General features: G+C 39.3%; 1 protein-coding gene across 1 annotated transcript in view; it reads right to left on the bottom strand.

Moving 5' to 3' along the window:
* PRMT3 (protein arginine methyltransferase 3) overlaps positions 1 to 16291 on the bottom strand; it is a 98612-nt gene that overhangs the window by 73634 nt on the left and 8687 nt on the right. Inside the window, exons 6-8 of the mRNA XM_081942658.1 lie at positions 10437 to 10590; positions 5181 to 5322; positions 2877 to 2942 (exon numbers count right to left, since the gene is read on the bottom strand). Coding sequence (XP_081798784.1) covers positions 2877 to 2942; positions 5181 to 5322; positions 10437 to 10590 — 362 coding nt within the window. The remainder of the gene's footprint in view (positions 1 to 2876; positions 2943 to 5180; positions 5323 to 10436; positions 10591 to 16291) is intronic.

The raw sequence follows: 16291 nt of genomic DNA, 5'->3' as shown, positions 1-16291 counted from the left end.
CTGGGCCACCAACCTCTGGAAGAGGATCCCCAACTTAAGGTGATGAAGTGTCCTACCAAGGGGGAGGCCTCGGAGGAGGAAAAGGGCAAACAATCTCCGGAGGAGGATCCCCAACTTAAAGTGACAAAGAGTTCTACCAAGGGGGAGGCCTTGGAGGGAGAAAAGCCCAAACAATCTCCGGAGGAGGATCCCCAACTTAAGGTGACAAAAAGTCCTACCAAGGGGGGGGGGTCGGAGGAGGGAGTTGCCGAAGAACAAATGTGTGTACCAATCGCCACGGTGGTAAAGAGAGGGCCCCAGATGCCACCACAGAAGGGGAGGCCTCGGAGGAGGAAAAGGGCCAACCAGGGATGATTGAATCCAAGAGCCCAGAACCTGCAGCAGAGAGCCCTAACCGACCATGGGAAGAGGTCGCAATGGACTTCATCGTGGAACTCCCAGACAGCAGTGGGAATAAAGTAATCTGGACAGTTATTGATTTGGTGTCTAAGCAGGCAAACTTCATTGCTTGCTCAGGATTGCCATCCGCAAACAAATTAGCGAAAATGTTTGTGAAACACATTTATCGCCTGCACGGTGTACCCAAGAGGATCATTTCAGACCCCGGAGTCCAGTTCACAGCCAAGTTCTGGAGAGAGGTCCTGAGATCCATTCGGTCCACACAAGAACTGAGCTCAGAGGTTCATCCCAGCAAGAACTGCGCAGCAGAGAGAGCCAATGCGGTGGTGGAACAATACATCCGGTGTTTTGTGGACTATCAACAAGACAACTGGTCGGACTTGCTACCCTTCGCCGAAGTGGCATACAACGATGCGGTCCACAGCAGCACAGGATTAACTCCTTTCCAGATTACCAGTGGCATGGAATTTGTTGCCATGCCCGAGTTGCCTAGAGAACCTCCTTCCTCCATGTCTTTGAATGAATGGATAGACATGCTAAAGAACGGATGGGAGAATACGAAGAAGGCTCTAGCAGTAGCGGCAGAAGTCTACAAGAAGCAAGCTGATCAACACTGCTCGCTCCAAAACCCCTTCTGGGACAAAGGTTTTGCATCTACCAAATACATAAGATTAGGAATGCCTAAAAAGGAATTTGGTCCAAAATTTCTAGGTCCATTCCCAATAGTGAAGATAGTTAACCCAGTTACAGTTCGACTCAGTCTACCCAGAAGTCTAGGGAAATTTGACCCAGAATTTCATTGTAGCTTGTTGAAACCAGTAATTGGGTCTAGCCTAAGAGCATCCACCCAAGCTCACTCTCCTCCTGTAGTGATAGAAGGGGAAACACAATCTGACGTGGAAAAAATTGTAAACTCCAGGATGAATAGGGGTCGCTTACAGTACTTAGTGCACTGGAAGGGTTACCCTTGGTCTGAAGCTACTTGGGTGAACAGTGGGAACCTAAAAGTGGAGAAGTTAGTAAAGCAATTCCATGAGAAGCTTCCCAAAGTACCCCTGGGGAAAGAGGTGGTAAATTTTATTTTGTTAACTTTTATGTTATTCTCTTTTCAGGAAACGTTTTTCTTCTGAGGAGAGGCCGCCTGCCAGGCCTGTAGTTATGTTTCTTTTAGGATCTTTGGCCTGCCACACTTTCTATTATTTTCCTATGTTGTTTCATTAGTGTAGTAGTTGGGAGGGGGGAATAGAAAGGAATAGGATTGTGGAATGTATTGTTGTCATTCTTTCTAGAAGCTCAAGGTCATCTTTTGTCTCCGCACCTCAACACCTGACCGGAAGCAGAGGGGTGTAGATGCCAGCGTGGAAGATGATGATTGGAACATGTGATGGATTATGGGGTGTGGGGATAGATCATGAACTTTCAACTGGGTAGAATTCCGGGAAGAAGATCAGATTTGAAATTCGATAGCACAGTGCCAACGTGCCTGTATGATTAAATTGGAACTTTAAGGATTCTGCCTTGGTCTCTGATTGATTTCATGCATTTGGAATGCTGACATATACTTTAATTGAAGGTAATTTCTAAGTGTGCATTTCTGACTAATAGCCAATAAATATGAGAAAAGGATCCACTCAGAAGCAAAAGATGATATGAATAAGGTCTGAATATGCAATGGCATATACAGACTGGATCTTCTTTTCCTATTGTTTACTCTTATTCCATAATTTACAGAATACAGAATAACAGACTTGGAAGGGACCCTGAGGGTCTTCTAGTCCAACTCTGTGCCCAAGCAGGACACCTATTCCATTCCAGACAAGTGGCTGGTTCAGTCTCCTCTTAAAAGCCTACAGTGTTTGAATATGTACAGCTACTGAAGGCAGGCTCCACTATTACCTGTTCTCACTGTCAGGAAATTTATCCTTAATTCTTCACACAGAAGCCAGGTTTAGTCCCATACAAAGGCAGAACTTGCTAAAAAAATTTTTTGATAAACTTACCAGGAGGGAATTATTTATATGGGTTTCACTCAAACCAAAACACTGGGATCTGAACTCTTTCCAGAAGCCAGTACCTCAGGGGGCTTCATGAAACTTTTTATCATACAACACACAGGTAAGAAATTCATTTGTGGTAGATTTTAGAATGGTAAGTGTTCACACATTTATTTCAGATACCACTTAAGAAGAGCAAACAAGAAAAGACTCAACAAAACCTTGTCATCAAAATTAATGAATACTCACGACAGCACACTGAACAATGACAATGCTGATCAGCATTTCTCTTATCAGTATTCTGCACTCTCCTGCAACTGAATAATGCTCTCCATGTAATAGGACTTTAGTACATTCAATCAAAGCCTTGTCAAAAAGATTCAGTATCCCAATTGTAGAAGGAATCCAATCCAGGAGACTTTTATTACCTTAGCGCATCACATGCTGCAAATACATTAACAGCTTTAAAGCCAGCTCACTTACCTTATCTCTAAAGATGTGTGGGTTTAGATAAATGAAGTCACGATAGCTTTCAGTACGCACTTTATCCTATTAAAAAAAAGAGGTATTCTGAGCACTGACTGCTATTCATTGTCCAATGATAGTTATATCAAAAGTTCATCACCTAGCAGTTATTCCTTAACCCATCTAACAAAAGCAGTATTTTAAGTATGACCAGGCATTGGAATGTGACAAAAAATAGTACTTTATTGAGAAAGTATTACAGAATTTCTAATAGGTTTTTTTTAGCAACAAAATTATCAGACCTAAGTGAAATGTGGAAATATTAAACATACTAGGATAATGATTTAACCTTTCTGTTTGTAAGGAAATAATGCTCGTATCTTCTTTTTTACCAACATTCTCTTAATTTTTGAAGTACAGTAATACAACCTTGTAAAAGCAATAAAATACTAGTCTTAATTTGATATTCAGGATGCATAGCTACCCACTTATTTCTTTGTTATCTTTTGCCGAGGCTAACATATACAAATCTAAAAATGTACAAAACTAAGTAACAGTGTGCAAAGTACTGGTAGTTTTCCAGTTTGTACACCTGAACAGAGATAACAACCTAAGCTGACTCTGTAACCTGTTTAGCAACTAACATCATTCCCTTTAATAAATGCAGGCAGATAGACAAACTGCCAGAAAGCTAATATGCTTTACTATCTGTGTAAATGGTTGGAGAACCAATCAGCAAACGAAAGGAAGACAGTGCCTGAGATCCTATTTTTAGCTCCTTGCAAATGCAGGTTTAAAAAAATATGTAAGAAGAACAACTTTTTTAAAAAGTGAGAACTTCTCCTTGCATACAAATCAGACACTGCACCACTAGATGAAACACCGAAAGGACAAAAGTACAATTCCCTGCAGCAGCTAGCAAGCTAAATTCCAAAACTCACATTTAGGAATGAAGCATATATATCTGAATCAGTGCCTTTCAGGATTGAGATTGATGGATCAGAATGTGAGAGGAGCATGAAATTATTATTTTATACATAAATAATGTAAATTAAACTTTTTTTAGTGAATTTCAAAAACAATTATCTAAAGAAAACCCATTATTCTGCTCTCATTTGTGAACCTTCTCACTTGCAGTCCACAGGAATGCATGCTCTGCATTCCTTTTCCATCAGAGTTTCAAAGAACAAGGACGTGGAATTGGCTGTTCTTCATCAGTAATGCAGTGACATGGACTTCACTGTTTGACAACTCAGGTACTCCTACCCTTGGGCATATCTAGAAAGCTGCTTAAATTAGATTCTGCCAGGTAATTAATATTAAGCCATCTCTTTATTCAACAGTACTTATCTGATTCTAGCAGCATTGTTTCAGAAGCATCTTGTTTATTAAATATGCCATATTTTAAAGACAAGGGAATGTACTGTAAAATCAAATATTATGCAGCTTCTAACTTAAAGCTCAATTCTAAGCACGAATGGCACTGTGGAAGTAATGGACCTCAGGCTGTAGTAAGGCTACAAGTCTGAAAATCTTGAAACTGTTCATTCTAACAGTCCTGCAACCCTTCAGTATTTGGAGGGACCCAGAGTTCCCACCTCAGCTTAAGCAAGAAGGTGTTTTACCAGTCTTCTTTTACCTATCCAAGGCACGGACTAGGTTCTAACTTATATAGCTGATTGTTCATCTGTAGTTCAGCTGACACAGAAATCCAGCCAGTGTAATTTATAAGTCATGGTTGAGCGCTTAACATTGTGGGGGAACCATACTCACCGTGGAATGTAAATCCATGTTACCCATAGGATAGTTCCTTCTTTTTACCATTTATTTTGTCTGTACTAGTCCACATACTGAGAAGAATATGCTGCAATGTAAACGCTGGCACTAAGGTAGACAAAATCCCAAAGGCTAGCATATGCACAATTGTCAAAATTCAGTCACAAAATATCTTAAATGATGTCAATTATTTAATATCAAAATGGTAGAGGAGAATTACCTCCAGAGTTTTTTCTTTTGTGTTTCATATGGCTGAATTCCTATCCCACTGAAGGGGATCTGTAAATCTTATGGAAAAAACAACAATCAAGGCAGCATATGGGGAGGGCAGACTATACATGGTCCTTTGGATTTTGATCTGTGTTTTTACATATGTCTTGTTATTTTGTTCACTTTTTTCCCTTGCATTTTTACCTGAGCTTCACCAGGATAACAATCTAGTATGGATAGGGTTAAAAATGCAGCTGTATTGCAGTATACGTATGGGGAAACAGCCTCCCTTCCATCTTTCTCACCATAAAGACATGCTTCTGTTCATTTCCTAACCTTTAGCATTTCTTCATGGATCCCAAAGTGCCCGTATGAGCTGAAGTAAACATCTTCCTCATCCTCTTTTAAGTTCCCAGTCGTGCTGGCAGATGAGCTACTTCCGATTTCTGTGTTCATCACCAAATCCTGCGCAAATTGCCTGTAATCAATTTGAAACATACCCTCAAGACATAGTACAAGAACTATAAAAAGGCAGCATATAGGTTGCATACTGTGCTGTTTGGTGGCTTCCACATGCTGAAGCTCCCTCTGCTGGCTACTGCATTGAAAGTTGCTTGGAATTTTTTTGAGTATATCAAACATCAGTATTTTTCTTTTTTTTTACATTCCAGGGCATGAATTACTGTATCTGGTTATTTTCTATAACCCTATTCAATTCTAAATATGAGAGTCAATTTGGTGGTTAAGACACTAGGCTAGATACTGGGAAACTATGAATTCTAGTCAAATGTCTATGAAAATTCTCAGTCATCCAGTTGAATCAAAAGTGGTTTTTATTTTTGAAAAGGCAAACTAGACTGATTTTTTGAGGAAAAAAAGAAGACATTTTGCTTCCTATCCTGGAAGCATCAGTTGTATTGCATGCTGTGGGAGATGAAAGGAGTTATTCACATTTGAGATTAAATGGTGGGATGAGGGGAATGGAAAGATTGTATTTCCTTTGCAGTCAATTGGTCTTAACACTATGAGTTCTAGTTTTGCCTGAGACACAAAATCAACTGGGCGACCTTGGGCCAAGACTCTCTTTCAGCCCAAGAAGCAGAAGCCAATGGCAAACTATCTCCGAAAACCCTTGCCAAGAAAACTGCAGGGATGAGTCCAGGCAGTCACCAGGAGTCAATAATGACTCAAAGGTACACACACAATTCTAGCTGTAGTACAGTAAAATGTATATTAAGATAATGTTTTAAAAGGTACTTTCAGAAAACATAAAACAGCAGGGAATAGACTCCAAATAATCCAGTTGATGTTAAAAAACTTTGTCCAATTACTTTAAAGTAATTTAGCAACCTTTGAAAATAATATTCTTTCAAGGAATAGCAACCAATAAAGAAAAAGTAGAAGATAATCACAGGGACACAACAGTGGAGAAATTAACATTTTAAAAGCACTTAAACAATTAGTATTATTTCTCACCATCCTCTTTCTGCTACAAAAACAATAATAAATCTATAAGGCAAAAGCAGATCCTTATTGAGTGATTTAAGAACACAATAGTTCAAAAGTCTATTTTTTAAAAATAAAAGTACTGTTTGAAGGAACAATGGCTATAATTTCAGAACACCACATAAAAAGCAACTAGAATGTGGAACAGAAGCTATTCTAATATCTTACAGGCAAGTCTACATCGAATAAATCTTAACTCTTGGTAATGAAATGGACATACTCTTGTGATTTTTCTGGCAAAAGTACAGAAATGTTTGCCAATGGCTTCTGGGATGATTTCTGACTTCCTTTCTGGTCTATAACTAAAATACTTTGAATGTGTTTTGATGTAGCCTTGGGCATCTGATTCTCTTTCTGTAAAGCAGGATTTAAGGGTAGCTGTCTAGGACGTGCCAGTCTCTACTTTTTATAGCAACAAAAATATTTGGATGAGACTATCGACACTGATCAATTTCAACATCCCTGGCTACCGGCCGAGCTGATGGGAGTTGCTGACAGAATGATGTCTGGTCACCTACCAATTCCCTATCTATATTCTAGTTGGAACACTAGCAACTAATGAAGGGGTAAGAAAAGTGCAGTCGTGTTGAGTCCGTAAATTCAGAATAGATATTTTAATCAATTTTGTGACTCAAAACACTCCTGTCTCAGGAATGAGCCAAATAGAGAAGAGGAAGAATTGATTTAGCAATTCTCTATTCAAAAAAATTGAGCTGGAATGCTCTACTTAGGCCAAGTCCAATCCATACTTTATGACAGAAACCTAAATTAAAACACAAGTATCTAGCCTCCAATTGAACTCATCCAATGAAAGGGACAGCACTTCTTTAATGGTAATTATTTCTACTGATAAACTGCTCTTAAGAGTTATAAAGTTCTTTCAGCATTAAATCAGATTTTGTCTTCCAATAGTTTAGCTCCATTAAAGCAACATGCATTCCTGAATTATGAAAAACCTGTTTTGACTTTCTGGTAATCTTATTCAGGTATTTGAAGATGTTATAATCCTGCTCTGTCTTACCGTTACATATTCATAATTTCTTGATCTCTGGTATGATTTAGTTTCTAGTCTCCTGATCATCTTTACTGGCCTTCCATAACACTGGAAATCTTTAAGAAGATGTTGGATAGCCATTTGTCTGAAATGGTATAGGGTTACTGCCTAGGCAGGGGGTTGGACTAGAAGACCTCCAAGGTCCCTTCCAACTCTGCTATTGTATTGTATTGTATAATATTCTAATTTATCTAAATCCTTCTTAAATGTATGCCAACCCTAACTAGATATACTTAGTATGAAATTTCACCAAATAATAAATTTGAACAATTATTTTTTGTGTTTTGGAAATTATGCTTCTATTAATGAAGCCTAAAATTGATTTTTTTAATGACACATTTCTGATACGTACAGCTTTGCAATTAATTGCTATTCAAATACCTTTTTCATAAGCACTGGTATTAAGCCAGACATCCTCCTCCAATCCTGTATCTGTGTCTTTGATTTTAAATGAAGAATTTCCCATCTCTCTCTCTCTCTCTCTCTCTCTCTCTCTCTCTCAACTTCATTTATTGCTTTCAAGCCATTTCTCTAACCTATACAAATTGTTGTGAATTTCATTTGTTTTCTAGGGCACCAGACAGTCCATTTCGTTTCACCTTATTTACAAATGTGAGAAGCTTTCACTGTATCATTTCTTCCACCACTAATAAAAGTATTGAAAAATGTAAGCTTAGGGTTGAATCTTTAGATACTTACTCAAAACAACATTCCAATTCAATGAGGGCATTCTGACTATAATTTTCAAGCTATCTATGTATCCACTTGATGATTATGCTATCCAGCCCACATTCCCTTTTCACTGTCTAATAAGTCTCTTGCTAGTTCCTATTTGCTAAATTTATTTTTATTGTATTATTTAAACAACAGGAGAGTGTGTTTTACAAAGCTTAGATGAATCCAATTTTGTAAAAAAAATATTTCTTTCTTATTGATCCATTCATTAAATGACAAATTGTTCAGTTTTTCTTCTTTTTAATACACTAAATACCGTATTTTTCGCCCTATAAGACGCTCCGGAATATAAGACGCACCCAATTTTAAAGGAAGAAAATCTAGAAAAAAAAGATTTTTGGGCTCAATTGCCACTCAATTTTGGGCTCAATTGTGGTCATAAGTTTTCTTTCTTTGTTTGTTTCTTTCATCTCTCTCTCCCACTTTCTTTTTTTTATTTTTATTTTTTCTGCCTTTCTTTCTCTTTCTCTCTCTCTGTTACTCTGTGTGTGTGTCTGTCTGTCTCTGTCTCTGTGTGTAGCTCTTTGTCTTTCTCTCCCTCCCCCCCTCTCTGTCTCTCTCTGTCATTCTTTCTGTGTGTCTGTCTGTCTCTGTATCTCTGTCTCTCTCTCTCCTCCCTCTTCCATCTGTCACTCTGTATGTGTGTGTGTGTCTGTCTGTCTCTCCCTCTCCCTCCCTCTCTCTCTATCTCTCTGTTTCTCTCTCCTCCCTTCCTCTCTGTCTGTCACTCTGTGTGTATGTGTGTGTGTGTGTGTGTGTGTGTGTGTGTGTGTCTGTCTGTCACTCACTCAATCACTCACTCTGTGTGTGTGTGTCTCTCTCTCTCTGTGTGTGTCTCTGTCTGTCCCTCTCTCTGTCCCAACTGGAGAACAACTTTTTCTGTCCCCTTACAAGCCCATCCGGGAAGATGAGGAACGCGAGGGGGATCCCTCCCCCCCGCGGATGGGCTCCGAACCAGCGGAGCCTCGTCCTTCTTTTTAAGCAGGCAGCTATCAGAGAGAAGAAGGCAGCGCGGCTTGTGCAGCAGCCGAAGATCGCCTGCTTAAAGATTGCCTGCTTAAAGATTGCCTGCTTAAAGATCGCCTGCTTAAAAAGAAGGACGAGGCTCCGCTAGTTCGGAGCCCAACCGTGGGGGGGGGGAATCGCCCTCACGTTCCTCATCTTCCCGGATGGGCTGGTAAGGGGACAGAAAAGGTTGTTCTCCAGTTGGGACGGAGAGAGGGACAGACAGACAGAGACACACAGAGAGAGAGACACACACAGAGTGAGTGATTGAGTGAGTGACAGACAGACAGACACACACACACACACACACACATATACACACAGAGTGACAGACAGAGAGGAAGGGAGGAGAGAGAAACACAGAGAGATAGAGAGAGAGGGAGGGAGGGAGGGAGAGGGAGAGACAGACAGACAGAATGTGAGGGGGATCTCTCCCCCCGCGGATGGAGCCTCCTCCTTCCAATTGGGGGGATCCATGCAGAGGATTTCTCCCCCACTCCCCAATTGGAAACGAGGTGGCTGTCAAAGCAAGGCAGCCCCCCCCCCCGCAGAAGAAGGAACAGGAGAGGAGTTCGCGACAAACGCCTCTGCAGACGATCTTGAAAACCTGCGAGGTTGCTTTCGGAGGGGAAAGACGGGCAGCTGTGCAAAGGCTTGTTTTAAAGCTGCAGGCTCCAAGGCTGCAGGTGCCCAGGGAGGGCGGCAGGGGCAAATGCTGCCGCCTGCCCCCTCCCAAAGCAACATCGCAGGTTTTCAAGATAGTTCGGACAGGTGTTTTTTAAAAAGAAAACCCTGAAAAAGCCGCAACATCTGGAGAGAGATCCGGCCAGCCCGAGAAGACATTTCTGAGAAGAGATCTCGCCATTTTTTGCATCGGGGCATGCTGCAAGGGAGGGGGAGTGAAGACCTTTTCCAGTTGGCGCAAAGGACTTCCCCGGACTTGCTTTAGTGAGTACGGGCCCGCACCTCCACCACCACCAATCCGGAAAAGGTCTTTGCTCCCTCTCTCTTACAGCAAGCCCCGATACAAAAAAACGCCAAGGACTTGCGAGTGAGTGACAGGGGCGGGGCTTCCGGGTTCATTGACCAACCAGCAGGAACCCACCACTGCCCAGGTGGCTACATTCGGCCTATAAGACGCACCCAGATTTTCACCCTCTTTTTTGGAGTAAAAAAGTGCGTCTTATAGGGCGAAAAATACGGCATTATGCTCCTATATCCTCTTAGTTCAACTAAGTTGAATCTTTAGTTCAAGATTTTGAACTAAAAAGTTCATTATTCAAAATGATGACCTCATTTTCTGTAGATCATCTTGGGCTCTGGCCAATGCAGCTTCTGCCAACTCAGTTCTGTGCTCAGCATTTTTCAAGCATTCAAGGAGAGATGAAGCCTCAGATACTCCATTAGGACAGGAGATACTGGGAGACTCAAGAAGGTCTTCTACATCTGGAAATAAAAGACAAATATTTGTACAAATATGGAATGGAACTTAATGGTTTAACTTTGAATAAGAATGGATACTGACCATGTTTCTTAAATGTGTGTTAGTTTTGAAAGACAGTCCAGACAAGAAGCACAGCCAGGAACACTAGCTCTATCTTTATTGTAAGGTTATATTTAACAGAATCAAACAAGACTGAAAATATTTTCTCCTCTTGATTTCTTTTTACATAACTAGGATCCCTTCTGAAACATTTACCATACCATTCCTCCTCTGGATTGAGGTATCTTCTGCACAGCAATTATTCTCCAGCTTTTCCTCCCATCTTCCAAGAGTATTCCAACGTATTATTACAACACAACATATAAACTCAGGAGTGAGTATAATGTGAACTTTCTTTACTTACTTTTGCTTAGTACAGTAGTACAATACTTTAAAAACAATCAATCAATCAATCAATTCTTATAATATAATGGTTCTAAAATATCCAGGATGAATAAAAATCAATGATTTTTTTTAAAAAAATAAAAAATTGGATTTTTAAAAAAAATTTAAATTGGATTTTTTTATTTTTAACAAATTTATTTTAATAAAATGCTTTTGGAGTAAAAATCTATCTAAAGATAGTTTTATATTTAAGATACTTTAATAATTTAGTTTATTCAGCATGAAATGGAGCTTAGTTATGCAGCATGAGGCTCTATATTCGGCAATATTTATATTTTTGGCAAACTCATTCAATGAATCCAAGTTCTGCAAGCTAAATAGGAAACCTTCATTTTGTTTGCAAATAATAATATTAAAGATTCTAACTACCAGCAAGAATGAGTCCTTACATTTAAAGGTGTAAAATCTATCGTTTCAGGTGGGGTAGGGCCTGTTAGCGGGCATCCACTCACCTGCTGCCCACCATGTCCTTCACATTGTTGTGTCACTGCCACCTCACCCATTAAAGTTGAATGGAAATGTCAGTGAGTTAACAGCTGGTCAGAGGAGAAGCTGCTGCGGGACAGAGATGACAGTTGCTCTTTAAAAATTATGATTTAAATCGAGTTGATTTACATCAAGCATTTTTACTAGTGATTTCAATCATGATTTAAATTGTGATTTAAATCAAGTTGATTTAGAATAAATACTGTACCATATTGCATAAACTAGAGAACAGTCAAGGAAATAAAATCAGACTGATACAATAACATCATCTTAAGATAAAATAGATCAGAGTGACCAGGATATTTAGTAAAGATTTTAGTAAAAATTCTTGGCAGGCACCTGCATAGAAAGGGCAATACAGAAGAACATGTTTCATTATTTCAATTATTCTTCCACCACATGAACATAGTCTTTGTTCAAAGTCAGATCTTTTCATATTGTCAGGCCTGGAAGCATCTTTTACATTGGGGGTGTTACTTGGAACTCTGATACATATCTTCTTCAGCAATGGCTTTTGGAAAGGCATTGAATCTGGCTAGGGATAAGGCCCTTCTGAATGTTCGGATCATTATGCAGTTAAGATATATAGCCGGTTAGATAGGGCCATCTTAAACAGCATTATGGGCCCTGAGCAAAGCAGTGTATTGGGACCCCTATGACAACTACTCAAACTAAAAATGTAAATGGTTGATAAAATTAAACATATATTTGCATGTTAGTATTAATAAAAAATGCAATAAAATGTAATAAATAGGTTGCTGTATTTATATGATACAAGGTGCATCGAAGGATTAACATCACAGATTAGTATGGGGCTCCTATGCTCGTGAGGCCCATGGGCAAGTGCCGATTAGGCCCATGCATGCCCTGCGGCTAGAAAAGTTATGCAGAATGGCTCAAGAAAGTGTTTTGTGGAGAGCTGGAAAGCTTGCTTGCACCGCTAAGTCAATGGCCTCTGCTTGAGATCAGTTTGCGCACATTCATGGACCATCAAGGTGATGGCTGGCAATGGAAAGCCATAAAATTGAAATTTGGCATATGTTGCCTGGCACCAGGAAAAGTGAAAGCTATCCATCATAATTAAAGGGGACAAAAAGGAGAATTTAAGCCAACAGGAACTTGGACTGAAATCTTTCCAAAGGAAGAAATGACTTTTAGGGCCCAAAAAGAAAGCTGGGTTTGGATCTTTGCCAAGAATACTTTTGGTGCATATATTCTGAGCTTCTTCTCATGTTGCTTCTTCCCAGTTCTAAAGTTCAAAAGGACTCTATCCAAATTGATTAGATTGCCTGTTTTACTTTTCTTTGTGCAGTACTTACCAAGCGAGTGTCAATATATGGACAAAAATCTATCATATGGTTGCTAGGAGCAAAAAACAACCTGTCTTGATGCACAATCAATCAACATCAAGATATTTGTGAAATTATTTTTTTCCAAAAGGGATTTGCTAGCTTGCAATTATTAAACTTTAAAAATAAACTCTAAATTCCACTGGATTCATAGTGCTATACAGGTATTTAAAAGTTCACCAAAGACTATTATTCATACTGGAGACATACAGGGGAGTCCTAGGTAAAGAGATATATTGAATACCATAGAATCATAGGTGCCTCATTGATTTCTAGAGACAGAGTGCAGATGCTATCACAAAGCATCCATTAATTATACCATCCATAAGCAATACAAGATGGTATTCTTTACAACCCAGCACATGTAACAAAACCTCTGACAATTTTAGTGATAAACCAGTTGAAAAATACCTATTAAGTCTACTTGTGCAACCCCATTTAGATTAAAAATTTTCTGTCAGAATAAATTCATTCTGCCTCAGACCAAAACTGAAACCAGAGATAGGATCCAGAAAAGGATTTCTAAGAACATCTATAGCTAGCCATACAGGTCTCATTATTTCAATCCCCATTCAAAAAGTAACATCACATGCATCAGTAAGAGTTTCAACAGGCCCATCATTTTTAGATTATGCAAATTCCCCAAAATTTTCAAGAAGCCATCACATACCATAAGGGTCTACTTAAGAGAACAGATATTAAGGTCTCTATGAAAAAATAAAACAAAGCATTCATTGTCCAGAAAGATTCTTCCCTCATATCTGTCAGGGGAAAAAAACACCCTGTTAGAGATCGATGAACCGTGGCTGATTCCCTTCTGCATATCTTTTGAGATATTGAGAAAAATAAGTCTTTAAAAGTATTCTAATTAATAAACAAACTTTAATTAATGAAATAATAAAATAAAACAGAAAATAACTAATTGGTTACATTTTGATAATGAAAGCTACGTTTGCCAAAATTGGCTGCCGAACAAAGAAGAGAGGAATTTTGGAATGTGTAACGCGTGCGCAATAAATCACTTTCAGATAAGAACCCTTTTTTGTTTTATGACCTGCGCAATAAAGCTTTCTTAGTTTAACTCTTGAGTGTCAATTCAGGCAGTTCAGGCCTAGCAAACTTTTTAACATCGTGACACCCCTTCTTTTGCTAGTCTGGGCTGACGTCATCAAATCATCAATTAAGGCACATCTTCTTTCGCAGATATTCGTGTTGATTTGCGGCAAGTGGTTTGTTAAGCATGTCTGCAATCTGATCATGTGTAGAAACATATTGCAATTTAACAAAACCTTGCTTAACTAATTGCTTTGTGTTTTGATAACGAATGTCAATGTGTCTGGACCTAGAACCTGTGAAATGTGACTCAGAAATATAAACAACAGATACATTATCTTCCATCACGGTGATTGGTCGAATCGGACGTGTCCAGATATCTGTGATTAAAGCATCAAACCACGTTAGAGAATTACAAGCATCTGAAACACAAGCATATTCAGCTTCAGTAGATGAACATGAAACAAAACTCTGTTTTCTCACTTGCCAGTAAACAGGACAACCATTTAGGAACATCATGTAACCAGAAGTGCTTTTGCGTGACTTCTTGTCGCTCGCCCAGTCGGCGTCGGCAAAACAAATCAACTTTGGTTGATCAGTGTGTGTTGGTTCTAGCAATAACTTCATGTGCTTAGTGTGTTTTAGGTATTTCAACAACTTCTTAATGCATGACCAATGAAATTGTGTTGCCTTACCTACGTGTCGTGATAAAAGATTAACACTAAGTGCGATGTCAGGTCTGGTCCAACTACTAATGTATAATAGTGAACCAATGACTGAACGATAAAGTGTTTGATCCTCGAACTCAGGACTTAGTTCATGTGTTAAGTTGTGAAAATCTGTTTGCATGGGTGTCTTTGTTGTGCTAGCATCTTTCATGTTGCAATGATGTAGAATGTGGTCAATTTTCTCCTCTTGTGAAAGACTAAACCCCTTCTGTGTCTTTTCAATTTGAACACCTAAATAAGTGCTAATGTGTCCTAAAGATTTTAGTGTGAAGTATCTCTGCAAACTTTTGGCAAAAATCTCACTCATTTTCTTATTTGGACCAATATAAACAATATCATCAACATAAACAAGAATTATCTCATATGCATTGTCAGATCTTTTTGTGAACACGCATTCATCAGTTTCGGACTTAATAAAGCCCATTGAATTTAGTTTGTCAGTAAGACATAAATACCACATTAAACCTGACTGTTTCAGACCATAAAGACTTTTGTTCAGGAACCAGGTATCCCCTTCTTGCTTTCGGAATCCTGGAGGGCTTCTCACGTAGATCTCTTCATCTAGGTCTGCATGTAGATAAGCTGTGTCCACATCAAATTGGAAAACTTCTAAACCAAGAATAGTTGCAGTGGTTAAAGCAATTTTTACACTTTCAGTTCTGACTGTTGGTGAGTAAGTGTTTGTGTAGTCCTCAGGATAACGTTGAGCGAAACCCTGAGCTACCAGTCTGGCTTTGTATAAGGACTCACCATTCGGTTTCTTCTTGATTCTGTAGACCCATCGGGTGCCAATGACTTTCTTGTTTGCTGGAGGTTTTGCAGGTGTGAATACATTAAGTTTCTTTAAACTGTCCATTTCATCCTGCATTGCATCATACCACTTGTCTTGTTCTGAATCAGGAAGCTGTTTGATTTGTGTGAATGTCTCTGGAGGAAGAGTAACGTTGCAAATCAAAGGTACTGGTGATTTTGTCAGTTGCCATGAATAACGTTGTGGAGGGATTCCTTTTGTGGCCCTCTTGGAGCGTCTAGGAACAACAGACCAGTCTTCTTCTTCTTCTTCATCATCATCCTCGTCCTCACGTTCGTCGCTAGCATCAGCATCCGCGGCTTGAGAAGACGGAACATCAGGTTGTGAAGAACTGGTAGAAGGAACATCTGCCTGCGAATTGTCATCAGGCTGCGTGGCATCTGGAACACCATCTCTAGGAAAATAAACTTCAGGATCATTGGAATGAATCCTGGACCAGTCAATGTCTTCCTCAAAATTAGCAGATTGTGAAAATGACAATCACATGTTTAGTATCAATGAATTTGTACCATTTTGAATTATCATCAATACCCATAAATCTCAGTCTCTTTGCTACTGTACCTCCCTTTCTCCTTTGACTTAAGGGAGTGTTCACCATAGCATATGAACCAAAAATGTGGAGGTTCTTGAGATCAGGCTTGTAGCCATACAGCATGTAGAAAGGAGTTTGATTGATTACACTGCTCCAAGTACGGTTGACAATGTAATTTGCATATTTGATTGCTTCACCCCAGTATGCGTTACTGAGATTGGCATCTTCTAGAAGACAACGCATCATGGTTTGTAGAACCCCTTGTCTTCTTTCTACGACTCCGTTATGAGCCGGTGTATA

Source organism: Natrix helvetica (genome assembly GCF_964273705.1).
Source record: "Natrix helvetica genome assembly, chromosome: 1".
NCBI classification, from domain to species: Eukaryota; Metazoa; Chordata; class Lepidosauria; order Squamata; family Natricidae; genus Natrix; species Natrix helvetica.
Note: the sequence above shows the minus strand (reverse complement) of the source record. Positions and strands in the feature narration are given on the sequence as shown.